The 21400-nt window shown below is 36.1% G+C and overlaps 1 protein-coding gene across 9 annotated transcripts in view; it reads left to right on the top strand.

The window, feature by feature from the left end:
- The window catches only part of LOC149839727 (putative sulfate transporter 4.2), a 179958-nt gene that overhangs the window by 87847 nt on the left and 70711 nt on the right, over positions 1-21400 (top strand). For 7 of the 9 annotated variants that reach the window (XR_016431347.1, XR_016431346.1, XR_016431348.1 and 4 more), the window contains 8 exons: positions 3286-3351; positions 3496-3603; positions 3924-4031; positions 4122-4187; positions 6184-6244; positions 6772-6899; positions 7166-7207; positions 21209-21325. Coding sequence is in view for 6 of the 9 variants with exons in the window: in XM_090002779.1 (XP_089858905.1) it covers positions 3286-3351; positions 3496-3603; positions 3924-4031; positions 4122-4187; positions 6184-6244; positions 6772-6899; positions 7166-7207; positions 21209-21325 (696 nt within the window). In the remaining 3 variants the exon portion in view is untranslated. The remainder of the gene's footprint in view (positions 1-3285; positions 3352-3495; positions 3604-3923; positions 4032-4121; positions 4188-6183; positions 6245-6771; positions 6900-7165; positions 7208-21208; positions 21326-21400) is intronic. The other 2 variants (XM_090002778.1, XM_090002777.1) reach the window with 2 other exon arrangements.

Raw genomic sequence — 21400 nt, 5'->3', positions numbered from 1 at the left:
TAGGAAAGGGCTTAAAGCAGATCCTTGATGTAACCCAATCGTTATTGGAAAATTGGTTGTCACCCCTCCACAAGTGCGGACATTGGTTACTACTCCTTCATACATATCTTTAATTATTCTAATGTACTTGAGAGAAACACCTTTCTTCATCATTGTCCACCAGAGAACGTCCCTAGGTACTCTATCGTATGCCTTCTCTAAATCAATAAAAATCATATGCAAATCTTTGTTCCTCTCTCTATATCTTTCACTAAGTTGTCTAAGAAGATGTATAGCTTCCATAGTTGATCTTCCAGGCATAAAACCAAATTGATTCTCCGATATCATGACAACCTTCCTCAACCTAGACTCAATCACCCTCTCCCAAAGTTTCATAGTATGACTCATGAGTTTTATACCACGATAGTTTGTGCAATCTTGTATATCACCCTTATTCTTATATAAAGGCACCAAAGTACTCTTCCTCCACTCATTAGGCATCTTATTTGTTCGCCAAATCAAGTTAAAAAGATTTGTCAACCATTCTAAACCTTTCTCTCCCAAGCATTTCCAAGCCTCGATAGGTATACCATCTGGGCCAACTGCCCTTCTTGATTTCATTTTCTTCAAAGCCTCTGCAATTTTTTTCTTTTGAATCTTGCGCATGAAGTCACGATTAATCTCATGAAAAGGAATGAAGAAGTCTCCAAGATCTTGAGCATGACTATCATTAAATAGCTTATCAAAATAATCTTTCCATCTCTCCTTAATCTCCTCATCTTTGACTAAAACCCTTTGCGTTTCATCTTTGATACATCTAACCATACCCAAATCCTTAGATTTCCTATCTCTCATCTTTGCAAGCCTATAAATATCCTTCTCGCCTTCTTTGGTATCCAACTTGTCATAAACCTCCTTATATACCTTAGCCCTCGCGTTTCGATTAATAATTCATGATTATATATATATATATTAGAGTTATTTTTGAGAAAGCTTCGAGATTCAAACATGATACATATATTTTGTTTTCTTAAAACAAGTTCATCGATGATTAAAATACTAAAAATTTCAAAAAAACATACATTTTGTTTTTTATTTTAATCATACAATATATATATACATACATATATATATATATATGTATATATATATGTATATATATACAATGATAAAGAACAAGAAGTGTTTTTCTCATGCATAATGCATGGGCTAAATACTTGAAAAATGAAAAAATACATGCCAAGTAACTCTAAGGAGAAGAGAGAGAATACAATACAACGATGTTGCTCAAGCTCTTCTTTCCAACCAAATCCTCTTGTAGCTGATAGAGACATGATAAAACACCCTTTTGGCAAGTGCTGAAACACACCTAGCCAAGTAAGGAAACACTCCTTGCAAGAACAAGGTGATAAGTAACACACCTTTGCAAATGAAGCATGAAAATCGAGGAAGAAGCTTTTCAAAATCTAAAAAATTTTGTGGCTCTGATACCATGTAAGAAAGTGGGTGAAAATGAATAACAAGAATGCTTAATGCATTCACAAGGTCCAACAATGGACAATCACAAACCCACAATGGGGAATAAAGAAATAGTCCACTAAGGGACAACACAAGAAGCCTTCAAAGAGGCAAAACATAAAAAATAAACACTCTTTATTGAATGAGGGCTTAAAAAGCCATGAAGAATACAAGGGGAGCAACCCCTATTTATACACAAAGAGGAGTAAAAAAGCAGAGGCCAAAAGGGGCTCCCCATAGAGATGTTGGGAGCCCCCAATAGTCACATTTGTGACCGTTGGAGGCCCCAACGACTCTTATGTGGGGCCCCCTCTTGCGTGAAATAAAAAACAAAAATAAAAAAGCATGAAATAAACTAATTCTAAAAAATAAATAAATAGTTGTTTTCTAAAAACAACTATGTAGCTATGAAAAATGACAAAAGTACCCCTATCGGGTATTGCACACACACACACATATATATACATATATATATACATATATGTGTAAGAGTACATGTATTTTAACAGGTAGACCTTTAAAAAGACTAGTTAGAGACCAGGTGGGACTGCCTAGTTGGTACCAAAAATAAAAAAATAAAAGATACAAAGTTTACAATGAATGGCTAAAATTAATAGCAAACATGTCTGCAACGTGAAATTCATTACAAGATAATTATAAATCGCCATATAAAACATGAATCACATAAATCACATAAATCACATAATTGAACATGAATAACATAAATCGCTAAATAAGAAAGGCAATCCTAAACATGAATCATGTAAAGCACTATATAAAACATGAGTATTCTCGCATAATCATATTATCAGTTTTTTACAGAAATATATATCACAGAAATCAGCATATACCAATTTGTCATAGAAATATATACCACAGAAAACCAATGAGAAAGAGAGATACAACATATAAGGGTCAATTTCTCTTATTACAACTTTTTCATGACTAAAATGCCCTTGACAACATAAATAGTTACAACTTAAACCTAAGCAAGAAAATGTGGACTGGTTTGACCATTACAAGATAGAGTACTTTGACTATATTGTTACAACACTATATTACAAGCATACTTTAACAAAATATGCCTGTTAAGCTTCTTTAGGGGATAAACATTCACTATGCTGTTATGTTTCCAATAGCTGACTTTGGACCAAATATATTTTTTCATGGGTAAAACATGCCTGTTATTTCATAACCATAACCTTTTAGCCATTTGAACATAATTTCTTGTCAGTATTGTATGCTAATTACTAAATATTATGCATATCTCTGATAAGCTTACATGGCTTGCTTCATCACGGCATGGTTTGTTGGTGGCAGTCATTTACCAATTTCTTTCTTATTTTATTTCAAGTTTTCAATCTCGTAGTCATTTCGAAGGAAAGGAAAAATGCCTTCTTTTTCTCTGCTATTTTACTTGTTTGAGTTTCATGCCCTGCTTATAATTTCAGCTTTGTGCTGCTATTACTATTTATCCTACTTGGAGCCCCATTATATATTTAATTTCTTTTCACCACTGTGGGTTAAGAATGTGTCGTGCTTATGCAGCTCATCTGTTTCTAGATTCATCAAACAATCAGGTAACTTGCGAACAAATCATGGGGTTATAAGCACAAAATCATGTATTCATACGGTCATTCGATTTCATGTTAAATTAGGTTGTAGCTTATAGCAGTGTCAACAGCTTAATGCCTGAAAATCAGCTTTATAATCTTAAGTAATTTATGCTTTTTAAACATAACTTTGATGGCATTAGTGCTTATTTGATGACATAATTTCATTCTGTAGTTCTCGTGGCCTCCTTTTGTGATGGGATCTATCATTCTTGCGATTCTCCTCATCATGAAGCATTTGGTATGAACTTATGGTTTTTCATGTAAAGCCCAAGCCCTTCCCTGTTCTAGATTGATTGTCATGCTTTTCATTGTGTTTCTGAGGGCTCTCTAACAAGATTAACTGCATAATCTGTGCTTTTCTAATATAAGTTTGTCTTTGCAGGGAAAAACTAAGAAAAACTTGCGCTTTCTAAGGGCATCAGGTCCACTTACTGCAGTCATTGTGGGTACAGTTTTCGTGAAAGTGGTTCATCCATCATCAATTTCTGTGGTAAGGAATTTTTCATTTATTTCATGAAAATTGAAACTCTGATTTTTTTTTCTTGGGACACCAGTGTTTTTTATAGCTGCATTCTATATAAATAAATTATCAAGCCATTTTGGGCTTTTGTTATCAATCAAGGGCATGACGTGCAATTGGATGAGTGTCTCTTGCATTTTAATGTAATAGTGGAGCTTTGAGAATGACACTCTTCGGCAAGCTCTGGCATCAAGGGCATGCCTCAGAGTACCTTGAGTGTCTCTAGTTAATGGAACTCTCTTTGGTAATCTCTGGCTTCATTTGATTGAATTTGTTATGTTTATATGCAGGTAGGTGATATCCCGCAAGGCCTTCCAAAATTTTCTATACCTAAGGAATTCAAGTATGTGAAGAGTTTGATACCAACAGCCTTTCTAATCACTGGTGTAGCTATATTGGTGAGGCAGAAACGATAAATTGTACAAGTTGCTGCCAGTGACTCTCCATGCTGATTGTTTATAAATAATGGTATGTTTTTTAAAATTAAGGAATCTGTGGGAATTGCTAAGGCATTGGCGGCAAAGAATGGATATGAGCTGGACTCAAACCAAGAGGTATTAGATATTTCTTTCTTATGCAATATGATTGTGGTTGAAGAATTTAAAATACAAAATTGTTCGTCTGCAGTAAATTTGGTTCATGTGATGGCTATTTGTGGCGTCTGCTAAATCTGTTAAGGCCACATTCAAGTTGACATCTAAGCTTACTCGTGTTTGTACTTAGAGCCAGATAAAATCAGGAAACAAGTTTTATCTGTATCCATCTTAATTCAATTATACATGTCCAAACCAGCTTCCTTGAGTCGATGAAATGATTGATTTGAGTAATATCCATCAGAAGTTCCATTTAGTTAAGTTCTCTTTTTATGCTTTGTCCCTCTTTTCACTTTCTACTTCAAAAATGGCATTTTGAAATTACTATCAGCATAATCATGACCAGGTGAATTAACAGGATGTCTATTTTGAAAATTTTAACTTTGAGGCTTTTAAGATTTTTCTGAAGATATCCTTGTAACGTGGTTAGGTGGCTTTTAAAGCAGGTCCTGAGGGTCAGGCTAACAAATCTTGTGCTTGTAGAATTCCTTATCTCTGTTTTTTTTGTCTGCTTTATAGATAATTAACAGAATTTTCTGGTGAAATCTGGGTTCCTATTCAAATTAGGTTTTTGATCAGAGAACCCAAAGACCCCAAAATTTGATTTCAATGTTGGACCTTCTTCCTGTAGTTCAAAAAAGAACTGGGTTATGGATGACAATATTGAAACATGCTTCATTTATACACGGGCTGCGTGATGCGAAGGAAGAATAGGGCTGGTATAGGGAAGGACTAAGGACGAGTTTCATTGAGGGTCAAAGATGGAGGTACCGAAGGTTCTCTTCCTGCTAATACCACCTCTGTGGTTAGACAAAAAACTTGGTTTGGGCAGTACCAAGCTGATCAAGGTGCACCTTGATTTGAGTTGATGGGTGAAGTTGAATGCCTCTACTTACCCATGGTTTATGCACATGAGCAGGCAATGTGACCAATATGATCTAGATTAGATGAGAGGTTAACTTGAGCGGTTTGATATCATGTTGCAATTTGAACTGATGAAAGATGAAATAAATAAATATGCAGCAGAGCAGTCGTGACTTCTTGTTCTGTCCAGGTGAGGAGAAACACCTGTGAATTTTATTTTATATTGCAGCCCTAATAATACATTACATAGAAAGAATGATTTACCATTATAGAGAAAATGACTAAATGGACATAAACAACCATATATTCACAAGGCAGTCCATTAATCTGGATAGTCAGATGAAATTACAAATTGCCTTGCAATCAGAATTACTAAAATACCCTTCTGATCTTAGAAATTAAGCATCAAACCCCATATTTTCAAGTTATGGATTGAAGAATTTAAATTTGAAGCCAGCTTGGTTTAAAAGATCTAATAACAAACTTGTTAAGTGCCAATTATTTACTTGTTTGACTTTCAGATCATATTCATCCAAAAAAATTCATGCCATAACAAAGATTCTGACATTATATGATGAGCCACAACATCTATATGTGTGTGAGTGTGTGCATGCTTTTACAGCTATTGATGCTATGCAATTTGTTTTGCACAGTTGTACCATACTGTTTGTTATAATGGTAACTTGTGCTTTGTTATTGGCTTCACCAAAATAGACAAACTTTCCAGCTTTAGTGGACTCAATATTTTGAAGTTTAGTGGCTGTTCATGGAGGAATTTTCCTACCATGGAAAGTTCTGGTTATCCATATTTTGGATTCCGTCTTGCTTATGACAAATACTATAAAACAGTTGTATGCTATTTACTCGTATTATATCTCTTATATGACATAATCAATAGAATGATCTTATGTACTCTTCATGTATTTAGTGCAGTCATGACCAGCTAAAACCTTTTGATGACTGCTGTAAATTGGAATCCAAATGGGGTTTTTGGCTGGACATACATTGCTTAGGAGTCTCCTAGAAATTAAAAATGCTTAGTACTGCATGTGTATGTTATTACTAAACTGGAATTTGATTTCCTGCCTTACAGTTGTTTGGCCTGGGCGTAGCAAATATTTGCGGTTCCTTTTTCTCAGCATACCCCACAACAGGTGAAATTTCATATCTTTAAAATTGTTTTGTGGAATTTCTCATGCACCTAGTTTGAGCGTTAGCTATTGTATGCATGTAGCAGTGTGAATGCTCCAAGCCGATCAGGCCATGCTGCTAGGTTCAGCCGTGATTGCCTAGTTCAGTTTGAGCTTGTGTGACGTTCAAGTCCAGCACATGGACATATGTTTCAGCTTAGCTCAAGCTGAACACAAGCAGAGCCTTAAATTGAAAAAGGGGCAAATTACATGAAAACTTGATATGCATTGGGGAAAGGCAGCAGATTAAATCCTGATATTCCAGGTTGAATAAGAGCCGGATCCTCTCTTGTAGCTTAGCTCCTTGTTGTTTTTCACAAGCCATGCCCATGCTTCTTTCATTTCCTACTGCTGTATTCACTACATCAGCATCACTTGATGATGATGAAGTATGGTCTATAAATTTCCCTATTGCAAGACTAGTTTGGATTCTGAATGTGGCTTTGCTGTACAAATGTGGATATATAAGGTATGACATACATGGTTTGCAGGATCCTTTTCAAGATCAGCTGTAAATCATGAAAGTGGAGCAAAGACAGGGTTATCTGGAATTGTTATGGGAATAATTATGGGATGTGCCCTCTTGTTCATGACATCCTTGTTTACCGATATTCCTCAGGTGTAATTTCCATGAAATCTTCTTTTTCATGCTTGGGAATAAACTTTTGTTACTCACCTTTTTCTATTTTTTCGTTTTTTGTCCATTACATGTTTGACATTCTTTAGATGGCTTTTTCATACCTTTATATATGTACTGTCATCTATTTATGCAACTGATAGACCTGCAGTGTCTCATGAAGAATTGTTATTAGTATTGATTCATGATATAAGAACATACTTTCCGGTACGAGATTTTGATTACCATATATTCTTGTGCAACTGCAGTGTGGTCTTGCTGCCATTGTGATTTCTGCTGTAATGGGTCTTGTAAGTATTCTATTTCAGTAGTTATCCATTATGATAATCTGAGTTACTTGGAATAAGTATCTGATGTTGTCATTCCCTGTCTGGTTTTCACCAAAGATCTAAAAGTTCGAAACTTCAAATGCTGAAAGGTTTTTCCATTTTTCACAATGGGTAACCATGTTGCTTCTATAATGAAAGCACTTGTGACTTGAAAATCTAGGACCACTGTGCTGTACTGTATCATAAATTTCCTAATCTATTCTTACTGTTGAAATTATAGCCAAGATTAAGGGCTAATAAAAATTTATCTCAGGTAAATGCTGATTTAAAAATGGCATCCTATGCTGTTATTTTTTGTCTCTGTACCTTAGCTTTTGTGTCGCAAGGCATATGCTTTGAGCATGTTACAATTTTATTGCCCTTATATGATCAGTTCCTGTATTATTTTTGGATGACATTATTTAGCAGTTATAAAAAATAATCTATATTGTCACACCCTAAAACAGGCCCATAATTAGTCATGTCTTAGAGTGTGACCCTTGGGCTTGCTAATTCTTGTCTTCTGGTCTTAAATGAACCATGCAAAGCTTTACAAAAAAACAAGAATATGCGCTTATACAGAGCATTCATAAAACTCTATCTAATAACTCAATTTTCATTAAAATCTCCAATATAGGATGAATACAACTGTGAAGCAATTACAATGTTTTCCAAAAGATCAAGCTAATAACTCCACCTTGATCTTTTGGAAGGCTTGTAATCACCTCACAGCTGTATTCGCTCTATATTAGAGATTTTAATGAAAGTTGAGTTATTAGATAGAATTGTATAAATGCCATGTAAACGTTAATATTCTTGCCTTTTTGAAAAGTTTTGTTGGGTTCATTGACCAGAAGATAGAAATAAACAAGCCCAAGACATGACTAATTATTGTGACATATGGTTGTTGCTAACTCGCTATATTGTTGTGTTAAATATGTAGAGACTGAAATATCGTATGGGTTTTAGATTTAGTAGCTATTGCCCTATGTCAACCTTCATCAGAGAAGGGAGATACTTCAGGTTTCTGCTTATACCTCCATGAAATAAGAGAACCAATGAACCATTCAAGAACACAAAGTATACTCTAGTAAAAGTATTTTTTAATCACTTCTCCACCTCAATCATCATTTATTTAAGCATAAACAGAAGGAGAAGATGAAGAATGCCGTCTATAGATGGAATTGTTGATATATCATATGCACATCAATGTTAATATGAATTCTAGTAGGAACATGCTGAAACTAACAGCCCAACCTACCATAAGAGCAAAGAACTCCTGTTTTGATTATGGTAATGTCAATATGGTTTTCTCCTTAACGAGGTCAAGTCTATGACAATGTTGTCAAACTCTACTATGTTTCTACGTTAGTGCCTTCACTATATATGTGTATCAAAGTGTAATGAAATAAGACGGATGCACACATAAAGCCACTAATGGCATAAACTGTAACGACCCCAACTGACCCTCGAAAAATAGTGATTTTTTTTTAAACAATTGCAGAAAACCTCCCAAGGACCCGGGATACATCACAAATTTAATATAATCAAACCACAAACCATTCCATGCATTGAATCACTTAAAAATAATAAATCAAACTTCATTAATTAAATCAATAAGTTGAATGTCAAAATATAGAAATCGACTCTCAAAATTCTGCGCCCTGGTCAGAACCCAAATACCAAGTCACAAGTCTCTCGTCCTCTAGCCAGCTAGTCCTAGACATGACTGAGTATCTGTGCCTGTAAAACAGTTTTAAGAAAACAGATAAGAAATGAAGTCTTCATACAAATTCCTCTAAAAACCCACCAGTAAAGGAAATAATATAAATTAACTCATGTATAAATTTCAGATGAAATCACAAGCAATAACTTACCATAATTAACTTATCATTCAAGCATTCAACAAATAACATGCCAAATCAAATATACAGAAATGCATAAATTAATGTTGAACAATAAAGATGCATGATTCAGTGCACATGCATGAATAACTTATTAAGTTATTTATCAGAGTTACTTTTGCATGCATGTCCCTATTAAATGCACACAAATTTAATTTTCACTTTTCCTTAAACCCGCGAATACTCAAACAGGCAAAATTTTTGAGATTCAAGATAGTTCCTGTTGAATTTTCTTTGTACATATATATTATATATATATGTATATGAATCTATCTAACTATATATATATACCCAATAGGGGGTAAAACAGTCTTTTTACACATTCTTTTTTGAGAATATGTTTGTAATTTTATATTTTCTTATATTTTCTGTTTTTTATTTTTATTTTTCCTCACATTGAACATGAGGGGGCCCACAACATACACGTTGGAGCCCCCTCCAACAGTTAGATTTATAACCGTTGGAGGGGCTCCAACGTATATGTTGGAGCCCCCCCATGTCTCCAACATGTATAAATAGGGGTGACCCCCTTGTGTTTTTTTTAAGGCTTGTCATAAAGCCCTTTGACATTCAATAAAGAAGTTCTCTAATTTTTTATGCCTTTATGCATGTGTATTTGTGCCTTTGTGCACTTGTGAGAGTTCTCCTTGTGCCTTTGTGCACACTTCTTGTCTCAAGTATTGTGTTTTTACACATACACTCTCTTTATAGAGATTTTCACATGGTATCAGTTCAAAGTTTTTTGAAGAAAAAGGATCATGTGCTTCTTCATATTATTGGATGCCTCGAAAGGCGTGCCTTCAAAATTCATATTCTTGGTGATTGGCGTGAAGACTTTCCTCAATTCATTAGAAGAATTCTACATCAAGTAAGATCTAAAATCTTATTTTGTACATATCTTTGTCTCTCTTCTCTCATCTCAAATGGGTGAAAAAGATTCTCATTTCTCTTTTGACTTAAAGCTTAATGGCTCAAACTATTACGTTTGGGCAGGAAATATGGAAGCCCATATAAAAGGAAAAGGGCTTTGGGGCTATGTCCAAGGCTTAATCCCGGAACCAGAGCCTAAAATCACCTTGGTAGAAAATGGTGAAATTAAGATTCTTGAATGAGAAGAGAAAATTAAAGCTCTTGAAGAATATAGCAAGAGACATGAGGAGTGGGAAATGAAAAATTTCAAGATCTTATCATGGATCTTTTCATCCGTTGAAACAAGAATCAACTCGAACATTATAAAGTTCAAGAAAGCATCTCAAGCATGAGAATACCTTGAAAAAATATACACTTCAAGGGACTTATCCCATAAGTTATACCTCCAAAAAAGGGCTTTGACTCTTCTTCAATGTGAAATGACCATTAGAGAATATTTAGCCGAACTCTCCTCTGTTTGGGATGAGTTTGCCATGCTCGAACCAAAGTGGAGCGGAGAAGCCATAGAGCTTAGACATAAACAACTTGAGGAAGATAGGTTCTTTAATTTTTTGAATGGGCTAAGGCCCGAATTTGAGCAAATTAGATCTTCTCTTCTATCCTCCTTCACTTCTCTCTCTCTCTTTAAGATGTCATTACAAAACTAAGTGGAGAAGAAACTCGTATGAGCATAAGCAAGCAAAATCCAAGCGTTCTTGCAATGCCTTCAAATCAAGAAAAAATGATGGAGTAAATGTCGTTTCTAGGCCGGGGAACAATTTGAGAACATACAAACCCCCTCATTTTAAGAATCAAAATCAAGGATCTAATGGTGGACAAGGCGGAAGAAGGGACTATAGCAAAATCGTATGTCATTTTTGCAAAGAACCGGGGCACATCAAACCGGTTTGTCCCAAATGGTAGAAATTGTTGACTATGACAACCACATCCCAACCTCAAAAAGTAGAGAAGTCATCTACTTTCACAAACGGAGCTCTCTCTCTAAATCAAATTATGGAAGCTCTTTAACCTTTTCTTAAGGGAGCCATTTCCGGAGCTGCCATGTCTACCTTTTCTCCTCCAGGTAAAACTTCTTGGCTTTTAGACTCGGGTGCTTCATTTCATATGTCTCCAAACATTTTTTCTCTTTTCGAATATTCAAAAAAATACATCACCATCTATGTCACATGGGTGCGGGTGCGACACGGGTGCGGCGTGTTTTTAAATTTTTTGGACACGGGGACTCGGCTATATATATTAAAAAAAAAGTGCAAAGACACAACACAACACAGTCCACTGTGCAGCCCCCCCCCCCCCCACCCCAAGGTTTTTTTTAAATTCTGTAGCCCAGAAAATTTTTATTTTTTTCCAAAAAATGGACCAAAATGACCTTGGGTGCGTTGACCACACCAAGGTCGGGTTGACCGAGTTCGAGCCGCACCCGTGTCGGTGTGTGTCGACGCGGGTGCGTCGACCTTGGAGCCGAGTTCGTGTGACATAGATCACCATATTTTGTTTCAACTGCGGTTGACACTTCTCTTGAAATTGAAGGTATTGGAAACTTTGAAATACAAAATTTCTTTATCCCCAAAATTAGATTTATACCAAAATTGAATTTAAGTTTACTTTCCGTCTCTCAACTCTGAGACCATGGATGTGACATTAAATTCTCATCTAATAAAATGCTTAATACAGGATCGCCGGTCCAGGAAGTTGATTGGGGAAGGCTCTAGGAAAGGAGATTTGTATTATGTGGACTCTCTTTAAATACTTAAAAACACTTTTTGTAATGTTGCCCAACATAAAGATATAAATGTTTGACACAAAAGACTTGGACATCCTAACATCACCAAGTTATCCTATTTACATTTTGTCAAAAATCTTTGTAAAAGTACTTTCTCTTGTAATGATTGCATTCTTGGAAAAATAAGAAGTATGCCTTTTGAACAAAGATCTATGTTTACCACTAAACCTTTCGAAATTGTTTATTCGGATGTTTGGGGACCGACATCCGTTATATCAAAGGGAGGCTTTACATGTTATGTGCTTTTGTGGATGATTTCTCTCGATATTGTTGGATATATTTTCTTAAACATAAGCATGAAGTTTTTTCGTGTTTTAAATCATATCATATGATGATTAAGAATCAATTTAATAGCAATCTAAACATATTTAGGACCGATTCCAGAGGTGAATACCTCTCCAATGAATTTAAGAGGTATCTTGAAGACTACATTATTGTTCACCAAAGATCATGTCCTAAAACCCCGCAAGAGAATGAATTGTCCGAAAGAAAACATAGGCATGTCATTGAAACCACTAGAACCTTACGTATTTCTTTAAGCATTCCGAAAAGTTTTTGGGCCGAGGCGGCTCTTGCATCCGTTTATCTTATTAATCGCCTTCTATCCAAAAATTTAAATAAAATTTCTCATTTTGAAATACTATATAAAAAAGAACCCAATTATAATAGATTGAGAATTTTTGGATGTAAATGTTTTGTTCTTACGGACAAAAATGATAAACTCTCACCAAAAGTCATTCCTTGTGCTATTCTTGGTTATTCAAAAACACAAAAATGGTTTCGATGTTATGATACTAAGAATGATAAATTATGTCTCAAGAAATGTGACATTTTTGGAAAATGATAGTGGTTTCGAAAAAAATGAACCACATTTAGAAAATATCGACTATTTTTTATTTGACTTATTATCTAGAGATGATGATATTTCTAGTGATGATGAATTAACATGTAATAGTGATAATGAATTGGATGAAATCAACAATGATTCCAACCCCTCTACCACCCATCATCAAGAAGGAAGGACATCTAGAGATCCTATCACTTATATACGTAGAGATAGAGGTACTTTTAGAAGTGCGATTGGACAATATAGTGAACCCAACCTTCACACATTCTATAAGTTCTCGAAGAACTAAGAAAATTCCCTCTAGATTCGTATCATTTGATTCATTCTCACCTAAATATCGAGCTTGGCTTAGTTGCATTAACTCATATTTTCAATCGAAAAACTGAGGAAGCCAAAAAGTGTGTCGAATGGAGAGAAGCCATGGAGAATGAACTCAAAGCCCTTAGAAAAGCTAACAAAAAGTGTGTCGAATGGAGAGAAGCCATGGAGAATGAACTCAAAACCCTTCTTAATGGAAAGAAAACCATAGGATGCAGATGGGTATTCAAGGTCAAAACCAAGAGTGTTAGATCTCTTGAAAGGTATAAAGCTCGCTTAGTAGCTAAAGGATATAGTCAAGACTATATGATTGACTATGAAGAGACATTTGCTCCATTAACACGTATGATCACTTTCAGATGCCTCATCACCATTGCATTAATTAAAAAATGGAATATTTTTCAAATGGACGTCAAAAATGCTTTTTTGAATGGAGATCTAAACGAAGAAGTCTATATGGATGCTCCTATAGGTATGAAAATCCCTAAAAATAAAGTTCTCCGCCTTCGAAAAGCTCTTTATGGTTTGAAACAAGCTCCTAAGGTTTGGTACGATAGATTTAACAATGTAATGCTAGAAAATGGTTTTCTTCATGTTATATTGACACCGCATTGTTTGTCAAGAAATCTGTTGCAGGAATTGTTATATTGCTATTATATGTTGATGGCATGTTTTTAACAGATGATGATACCAAAGGGATCAAGAGCATTAAATCCACATTGACAACTAAATTTGAAATGTCAGACTTAGGATTTTTAACATATTTCTTGAAATTGAGGTTGCCTATTCTCATAGAGGTTATTTTTTTATCTCAAACTAAACTTGCTTGTGAAATTATTGACATATCGACAATCATGGATGACAAGATCTGTGAAACTCCTAAAATAGTAGGTTCGAAAATGAAGATTGACGATGGGATTCTGCTAGAAGATCCCGCACTTTACATGCAACTGGTTGGATCATTAACATATCTCAGCATTACCAGACCTGATATCGCTCATGTAGTACATGTTGTCAGTCAATTTCAACATGATCCTATTACTGTACACATGAGCGCCATTCTCCGGATTGTCAGATACATAAAGGGAACCATAAATAAGGGGCTATTTCTGTCTTCTTCTTCTGAATTAAAATTAATTGTTTATACTGTCTCTGATTGGGGAGGTAACCCAAATAACCGTCATTCCAATACTGTTTTTTTGCATTTTTTTAAGAGAATCCTTAGTTTCATGGAGATGCAAGAAACAACAGAAAGTATCTCGCTAATCCAATGAAGTTGAATATAGAGCCATGACAACCACTACCATAAAAATTGTCTGGATTCGAAGATTACTAGAAGATATGAATGTACGAGTTCAAGGGCCCACGAAACTATGTTGTGATAATAAAAGTGCAATCTACATTACCAAAAATCACACATTTCATGAGCGCACGAAGCATATTGAAATTGATTGCCATTACGTTCGCGAAGAATATCTAAGAAAAGTTATAGATCTTTCTTATGTAACATCATAGTATCAACTGACAGACTTCTTCACAAATGTGCTCTGTTCTCCTAGATTCAACTTTCTTCTTGTCCAACTTTCGGTTATTTCACCCTAAGTTTGGGGGGGGGTGTTAAATTGTAATATGGTTTTTTGTCTTCTTTGTATATATATTTACATATATAGAGATACATATACATATATATTTCATATATATATATATATATCTAACTATATATATATGTATATATAAATATATATAAATACCCAATAGGGGGTAAAACAATCTTTTTACACATTCTTTTTTGAGAATATGTTTGTAATTTTATATTTTCTTATTTTTTCTGTTTTTTCTTTTTCTTTTTCCTCACATTAAACATGAGGGGGGCCACAACATACACGTTGGAGCCCCCTCCAATGGTTAGATTTCTAAAGCATGCTAAAGGTAAAGAGATACATTCTGAAAGAGTTGTTTAACTGTGAAACTGCAAATCTAATAATTCTACTCTGTGTGATACCTAAAATGTTCTAATTAATGTTTATCTTATCTTATCCCAATCGTTTCATACTAATTGCACAACCCATTCAGGGTGATCCAGTCAGAGTTACCGGAAGCACCTAGGCAAAAGGGGAAGCGCGCTTCCCCGAAGCGCGCTTCGGAAGCGCGAAACGTCGCGCTTCCGAAGTGTGAGGGGAAGCGTCCCCCTTTTTTGGGAAGCGCGCTTCCCTTTTATGGGAAGCGCTTCCCCCACGTTTTCCCCACGCTTCCCCCTCGCTTCCCCATTTTTTCATTTTTTTTCGCTTCCCCTCGCTTCCGGTTCGCTTCCTAGGTCGCTTCCGGTTTGCTTCCTAGGTCGTTTCCGAGACGGTTCAGAATTTTCTTCTAAGTGGTCCCACGCTTCCCCGCTTCCTAAATTTTTGAAAGTGCCTCGCTTCTCGCTCCTGCTTCCCGTATCGCTTCCCGCTCCCGCTTCTTCGACTGGTAACTCTGGATCCAGTACCTTTAAACCAGTCAAGCACACAAGCCCCGGTGCCTTTAAACCAGTCAGACAAAATTTTTTATATATTCCAATTTCTATATGAATTTACATTATAATTTTGAGGTTCATGCATTATTTTGAGGGAAATGCAAATATGACAATTTATAGTATTTATGGGATTTTTCATGCAACCGCTATAAGTACTAGGCATGTAGAAACATTAAAGCAGAAGAAAGTAACAAACCTTTGACAGGCATTAGGAAGTAAGCATCATACACTCACCATTATGTAATGATTGAGGGAACAATTAGAATATGCATGATTTAATGCATAACAGAAAAATACACGACTTATGTGTAATGCATGAATTCTCTTATTATCTTTCGTTTAAGTTTCATTTTCCATATGCATGCCCTATTAAATGACACAACTTTAAGTTTCTCTTTTTAATTACCATTGCCCGTGGATACACCAAACAGGTACAGTCCTCGATGTCAAGTTAGGTTCCAAGGGTAGCTTAACACACAAGTTGTAATTTATTTACTGGGTTTCAAACCTAGCCCTCGACCGATATCAGGAAACAACCCATCCATCAGAACATTAAACCTCCACATCTAATGTCGGGAACACCAGAGACACCCCACACCCATAAGTGACACTTCCTTGGTATACCAAAACAACAACTGTGTCGAACACACCACCCCCAGGTCAAGTGACAGACTTTCTCTAAAACCGTGGCGAGAAGAAGAAACCTCAATATCGGGTTTAAAAGCACACGAAGTTTTTGTATCCTTACAGTCTCTTCAAAACCAGATCACTAAGATCTCCATTCTCTAGATGGGAGGTCCCAGAACGTATATTACACTGTTCTTAATTATTATATTTTATTAAAAATCAATTCTTTAAGTTTTGCAACACCATATGCAAAAGTAAAGGTAAAAACTCACATCCACCCCTGCGAGGACCCTTACGGAACTGCAGCCCGCGAGGACAACAAGAACAATGTAGTAGTGTGCAATACCAACTTATGTGGTTTAAGTGATGCAATTAAATATATATGAAAAGCAACCAAGCTCACGACTCTTCAGGCCGATGATAATCCATTAGGTCATCGATGCATCACATATCAAAACCAAAGTAATGTGTTATTCATAACACCAGACCAATGTACCAAATGCATGTGCATCCATGCAAAACAAAGCCAATCATAAGCATGTAATTTCTCAAATCATATGCATCTTCGCCATGTGTATTTCTTACTTCAATATACACGTATCTGTGCCTATGCATACTCCCTTGAGCGTGTGTGCACGTGAACAAACCCGTTCATTATGCATGTTCATGTTGAATGAAACATCAGGCACATAGTATTTGCATGGGCATATAATTTACATGATTTGTTGCATCTCCATGACACCGGCTAACCCAATCAGTCAAGAAAAATCATGAGCCTACATGATTGTCAATACGACAAGATCAAATGAAAATTTGCTACATGTTAGATGACTAATTAGCTACATCATGATCTTCAGTTGTAGTACTTCATAACAGGAGCATCACTACAATATGTGTTTGAATCCCATTGTTTTCAAGACACATTAATCAACAACACAAACAAGCTCAATAGTATTTAAGTCTTGCAACAAATTGTATCTGGAAGATTATAATTACAATTCCAGTTTGGTGCAAGCTGGACATTTTATCTTTATTAAGATTTATTTAAATATTTAATTGTCTTGACTAACATTAAATGAACCATGCGACTAATCATATGATTAGATTCTTAGGAACACACAAGGAGATATCACTGTTACTCACTTTGGGTGTTTACACATCTGCATCTTATTCCTATATATACACGACATATTAGAATTTGAAATTTAACAAGAGAACCACTAAGCCTGGATTAGCAACCACATTTTTTTTATACCAGCAATACTGCATATGCTCCAACACATAAATCTGAACATTCAAACATCTCAATACACAGGATTTGTGGTTTGTTTCGAATGACCTGCTGTGATATCTAATCTTTTGTCTAGATTTAATAACAACTTCATAAAGCTTTATGGTAATGCAGGTTTAACTAATAGTCAAATTCCTTTCTGCATCGGAAGCATTCTTTTATATGAAACTTACAATTAAACATTCTGAAATTTACGTCAGCAACTGAAAAAAATATAGACCGAAGAACAATCAAACAAACCAAGAACAGTCTGTTATATTTTACTGTTTTTAGTAGTTACCTAATATTAGAGTGACCAACTGAGTGTGCCAAGTTAACTTGGTTTAAGTGATCATAAATCCTGGTAAAGTTTCTTAATTAAACCATTACCTTCCAGTAAACTAGTAATGCTTACCACCAGAATGTCAATAATGTGACGTAGAAGCATCAATTCAGTCAATCACGTTATACAAAGAAACAAACAAAACTTAATAGGTCATCAGTCGATAATAGAGCGTAGTAGCAATTTGCTTAATCCAAACGGTACCTTAACAGGGAAATTCCATTCAGAAACTTATACAAATAACATAAAGAATGACACGCAACAGGCCCATTGGTGACCGAGCTCAGACTCTAACCCTTCAGTCCGACCATAATCTTATTGTATTTATTTTTATTTTTATTTTTATTTTTATTTTCAACAGTCGGAATCCCCAAGTCTGCCGATTTGGGATTCCCGGCAGCTCTTTAGTCTTGGCCATCGCTTCTTAACATCATACCGACCTCCCTCCCCCCCCCCCCCCCCCCCCCCCCCCCAAGTTTGCCGATTTGGGGTTTCGGTCTACTCCTCTGACATTCATCGGGCCCCCTTATACCATTGACGGTTGGAACCCCCAAATCGGTGATTTGGGGTTTCCGACCATCTAGCAGGAATCAAACAAATACCCCTCCCTGCTACCCTTAAGAAACCCCTTCAATGCAGAAACCCAAAACAAAATCAACCTTCCATTGCCTCAATCATCGATCCGAAATCTCCAAATCTGTCGATTTGGGGTTTTCGGCACAACAAACACCCAAGTCTCCCTCCGTTTTGCCGAGTATTTCCGGTAACCACACGACCGGAATCAAAAAACCCCAAAACAAAAATTTTGTTTTGCTATTCACGGTAACCCACACACACATCGCTCGACATATGGGAACCCTTAAGAAAAGTAACAGGAAATCCTACCTGTTTCGGCGAGGAGGAGGCTGTCGCGGTTGGAAGGTCGCCGATGCTGGTGGTCTTGCAGTCGTGCACGAAAACGAGAGAGAGAGGGATGAGATGAGAGGTCGAGGGGAAGAGAGAGAGCTACAGTGGGAGGAAGGGCGAGAAGGTGGGAGAGAAGGGGTTTGGGGTTCCCTTTTGTAGAGGGGTGCCCAAAAAGGGAGGAGCCTCCTCCCTGCGGCTGCACATACCCCCCCTTCCGATTTCGCACAGCGTTAGGGTTTTGAACCCTAACGCCTCCCCCATCTTTCCATTATCGGGTTCAACCCGTTTGCGGCTGAACCCTTTAACATGTCATTTTTTTTACGTATGCGGGGCGGGGCTTGGGTCCGGGTCCAAGACCCGGGATCCAACCATGAGTTGGATCCGAGACTCACCTGCGGTGCGGATCCACAACTTGCCTGATATATGGATCCGCATGTTTGATCCAGATGGATCCAACTGTGGATCCATTCATTAACTTGGATATATATATATATATAAGTATTTAATATTTACTTATTATATTGTTATGTTTATTATTTTTTATGATATTATACATATATATGGACCCTTTATGGATCCTGGATCTGAAACTGGAATTCTAGGCCCAAACTAAAAAATTCAGTATTAATCATGTATTTAACAAGAAAAATACGGTTATTACAAAAATAGCATAAAAAAGCTTCACATCACAAAAGAGAATAAGTGCGTCAAATGCACTGTGTCATTAATATGAGGGGATAAAACCCCTTCTTGAATTAACTATTACAATGGGCTCATTGCCCTTATTTATAATGCATTACACCTTGAAAGAATCGTTGGGCTATTCCCAACGGCTCTAATTAGAGCTGTTGGGAATCAGCCCAACGGCTCTTATTTGACAGACTGTATGGCTGACTGTGTACAGAAAGGGTACAAAAAGTGACAGAAAAATAAATAAAATGAGAAATTACAGAAATAAGTAAATAAATAATACAAGAATATACATATATACTTTAAATATGTATTTATATAAATATATTTATACATATACATACTCTTGTATTACGAAGAGTATGTATATATATATATATATATATTCATGTATATACATATATGTATTATTTTCTAACATATAGGGCAATGGCCCAAGTCACAGCTGAGATAGTTTGGATACGATGGTTATTGAGTGAATGAGGAATTTCCAGTTCAAACAAAACTCAGTTATATTGTGACAATATGAATGCAATCTATATTGCAAGAAATCCAAAATTCCATGAGCATACCAAACACATTGAGATAGATTGTCACTATATCAAAAGGGCTTATGAAGATGGAATTGTTGCGTTGAATCATGTGATAAGAATAAGATTGCAGATGTGTTTACAAAAAGTCTAGCTCCTTCCCATTTTTACACTTTCCTTTCCAAACTTGGAATGATTCCATTGTAGCACTCCAAGTTTGAAGGGGAGTGTTGAAACTTGAAACACATATGTAATATAGCCCCTTTAGTTAGTTATTGTTCCTTTTATTTTTTTGTACTTATTGTTATAGGCAAGGGGAAAACTTGTAAATTAGCTCTTCTTTTGTTTTTATCTTTCTTTGTAATTCTAGAGAGGTAGGGAGTGAAGAGAGAAAGAGAGATGAGAAAGAAAAAACTGTACCAGATGAAAAGGAGAGGGTTTGATCCCTTATCCAAAACTCGTGAAATAGGGAGGAGGCTAGGGTTAGGTGGTGATGGAGGGGTGAGAGAGTTTGAGGGGAGATGGTGGGTGGAGCTTGAGTCAAACCCCCTTCTTAAGAATTCAATCTCCAAGAGATCCCTTCGGTTCCCATCTTCCCGAACCCCTTTTCATTTGGATATTTTTACTTGATGAGATGAAAAACACCAAAAGAACCTATTATAAGCATTAAAAAGATTGGTATGGGCTTTCCCATACATTTGAATACTCATATGCATGTGTACTACCAAAAATACATATACACATGAATGGGTGGATGTCATAGCATCCGCAATCTAAGAAAAATGCTAGGGGTTTAACTTACCTCTATGGATGAGAAAGATGGAAAACAGTAAGCACAAGTAATCCTCCCCTTCAAATCGTGTAGGATGGAGTTCCTTCAAGGCACCCCACACTACACCAATGAAGCAAGAGGTAAGGAGGTTGTGTCACGACTCACAACCCAAGCTTCCTCAAATATTTTTGGTTGGAGCCAACTCTTCTCCTCCCCTAAACCCCTACATTCAATAGAAAGCAAATTGGCTAATTATCATGTTTATGAGTTAAGATTCAGAATATGCAATTTCACGATAAGGAAAAAAGAAAAGAAGGTGAAGAGTTGTCTTTTTCTGCCTGAATATAACAAAAGTGAAATGAATGTTTTTCTGAGAATGTAATGTCTTAAAACAAAGCTGTACCCTTTGTCTTGAAAGAAATGAATGTCTAGGTTACCACTGCTTATGCAATGTGTATGTAAATGGTTAAAGCAAGTTCTATTGCTATAAATCAGATACACAGGGATGCTGAGCTAATGTGTTTCATATCTTGTTGCTTTTCTTCTTTCAGGTGGATTATGACGAAGCTATTTTATTATGGCGTGTCGATAAGAAAGATTTCCTTCTTTGGACCATTACCTGTGTTACAACATTATTCCTTGGAATTGAGATTGGTGTGCTTGTTGGGGTAAGTATTTATGTCATAATAAGAACAATCCTTTTTTCTTAAAGGGGGTGTGGGATGGGGTGGCAAGGGAAGGGT

The sequence above is a fragment of the Nuphar pumila genome, chromosome 4 (assembly GCF_984573655.1).
Source record: "Nuphar pumila chromosome 4, dmNupPumi1.hap1.1, whole genome shotgun sequence".
NCBI classification, from domain to species: domain Eukaryota; kingdom Viridiplantae; phylum Streptophyta; class Magnoliopsida; order Nymphaeales; family Nymphaeaceae; genus Nuphar; species Nuphar pumila.
The sequence above is the reverse complement of the archived record's forward strand: the minus strand, read 5'-3'. Positions and strand labels throughout refer to the sequence as shown.